At 60.7% G+C, this 2,112-nt stretch overlaps 1 protein-coding gene across 4 annotated transcripts in view; it reads right to left on the bottom strand.

Annotated features, from left to right (window-relative positions):
• RARG (retinoic acid receptor gamma) overlaps positions 1-2,112 on the bottom strand; it is a 20,074-nt gene that overhangs the window by 8,154 nt on the left and 9,808 nt on the right. Inside the window, exon 1 of one of the 4 annotated variants that reach the window (XM_006757016.2) lies at positions 1,181-2,083. The exons of 2 other annotated variants lie outside the window; for them this stretch is intronic. In XM_006757016.2, coding sequence (XP_006757079.1) covers positions 1,181-1,702 — 522 coding nt within the window. In that variant the 5' untranslated portion in view covers positions 1,703-2,083. Of the gene's footprint in view, positions 1-1,180; positions 2,084-2,112 lie in introns of those variants that run through there. One more of the 4 variants, XM_006757013.2, reaches the window with a different exon arrangement.

Below are 2,112 nucleotides of genomic sequence, written 5' to 3'. Positions count from 1 at the left end.
CCCCCCCCGCCGACCGCCCCTTCCCAGCGTGCCCCAAAGCCTCGTCCCCCAGCGTCCGCACCCGGCTACAAGCGCGGTCCCAGCCCCGGGTACATTTGGGGGGGAGGGGGTTCCAGGCTCCCCTCCCGGCTCCTCCCCACACCCCACCCCCGCCAGGCACTTGGGCCCAAGCTTCAAAGCCGCCTCTCATCTGGACTTCATTTTTACTGCCTCTCAGTCCCCAGCTTTTTATTACCGCTCTGGAAGGGGGTTCCAGGGCCCCAGGCCTGGCATCTCCCATTTCACAGAGAAGGAAAATGGGTATTTGGGGACCCAATAGTCGTACTCCACCCCCCACCTCAGCCTTTGCCACCTCCAGTCCAGCCCCGACCCCCATACACAGACTTTGCTTTAAACTTTTCGCTTCCTACTGAAGTGGTGTGTGTGGTAGCCAAAGGAAAAAGTCATCTCTCTGCACACAACCCTAGACACATTTCCAAACATGTCTTTTTAAAATGGGGAGGGGAGCGCCAGCGCCCAGCCTGCCTTCGCCTGCTTGTGTGCACCACCCCTTCCACCCTGCACCGAGAACACACAGGATGCACACTCGAACACAGCGCTTTCCAAAGCCGCCCTCGCAGCCACGCCATGGCACACGCCCTCCCGGTCTCACGCCACAAACATCCCCAGACAGGGCCATGCGGACCTGCCAACGCTGTCGGAGGGCGACGCTGCGTGGAGACTGTCTCACCCACACCTACACCGCCTAGGCAAGGAGCTGCACACTTTGGAGATTCGCACGCTCTGCAAATAATTTTTTTTTTACGCCCAACTTCCCAAATAGACTTTACAAACGCGACCCACGGTCCTGAGTGCCATATCCCTCCAGAGCCACGGACCTGCGGGCACAAACTACCAACACGCCTCGGTCTCTCCCTACCCCCAGGAACTGTGGAGTGACATCAACCACAGGTCCTAGCTAAACACCCACCGTAAAAACCACGCACATTCAAATACGACAGCACACACCCAACGGAGTCGCGGAGGCCCCCACGTTTAAAGGGCCAGTACCTCCCTTTCCTGCACACCCACCCGCCTCAGAGTCTCCGCTTGCACCCCAGTTCCACCTTTTACACATGGAAAGAGTCAGCCGCTCTCTCTCCTGCACTCCACCCCCCCATCCCCGGGCTCGGGTACCTACATTGCAGACTGGCGGGTTGCGGCCAGGCAAAGGACTCGAGTCCGGCGAAACAGGAGCTGCCCGTGGCTCTGCGCAGCAAGCCGGCCCCGGGCCCGACAGCCCCGTACAGCCGTCGCGGACCCGGGGCAAATGTTTCCAGGCAGTCGTACATCGCGACCCGGCTTGGGGGGAAGCTGGGTGATAGGAACACCAAGGACTCGCAGCCGATTCCCCCTCCTCCCCCAGCGGCGCCCAGCTCCTGGAGGGGGGGAGGGGGAGGGCTAGCATAGGGCGCCGGGCTGCATGGGGGGTATAGGGTGGGCGGGGAGGAGGGGGATCCCCAGCTGGGGAAAGGGACTGGGCGGGGCGCAACGCCGAGGCTGCCGCTAGAGCAGCGGTCCGGCTCACTCTGAGCGTCCGGGCGGCTAGCGCTGGGGAGACCTTTTGTAAAAGCGAAGCCTGGAGGGGTGGGAGGTGGGGCTTGGAGAGCGAAGGGGGCCGGGCACTAAGATGAGCAGAACTGAGAGTGGAGCGCACACACATATAACACACCCGCACCGCGGCGCCCTAGCTTGCTTAGACATACAGCTGTGCATGCATTTATCTTGGCAGGCACCACGATTTGAAAATATGCAAGAGTGCACATTCATATCTGCCGGCACATAAGATCATAGTTGCACACGCGTTTGTGCAAGCACACCTGGCTTGCAAGCATTCTCCACACAGGGAGGCTTTGCACGCCCTTGCATTTAGGCGCGTGCCCTCGTCGTGGGTAGGGGAAGCAGTGGAGGAACCAAGCATACGCAGTTCCTTTCGAGTTTCCCCCCTCCCCCAACACTCCCTTTTTCACACAAGTCAATACAGGCAGGAGTGTCAAGAATGACTGGGAAGTCTGGAACATGGAGGCTCCCGGCGCCCGGCAATTCTCCGGAGCCCGGGGACCTGCACTACCT

This window comes from Myotis davidii, unplaced genomic scaffold (genome assembly GCF_000327345.1).
Source record: "Myotis davidii unplaced genomic scaffold, ASM32734v1 scaffold233, whole genome shotgun sequence".
NCBI lineage: Eukaryota > Metazoa > Chordata > Mammalia > Chiroptera > Vespertilionidae > Myotis > Myotis davidii.
This window is presented reverse-complemented; position numbering and strand designations above follow the sequence as displayed.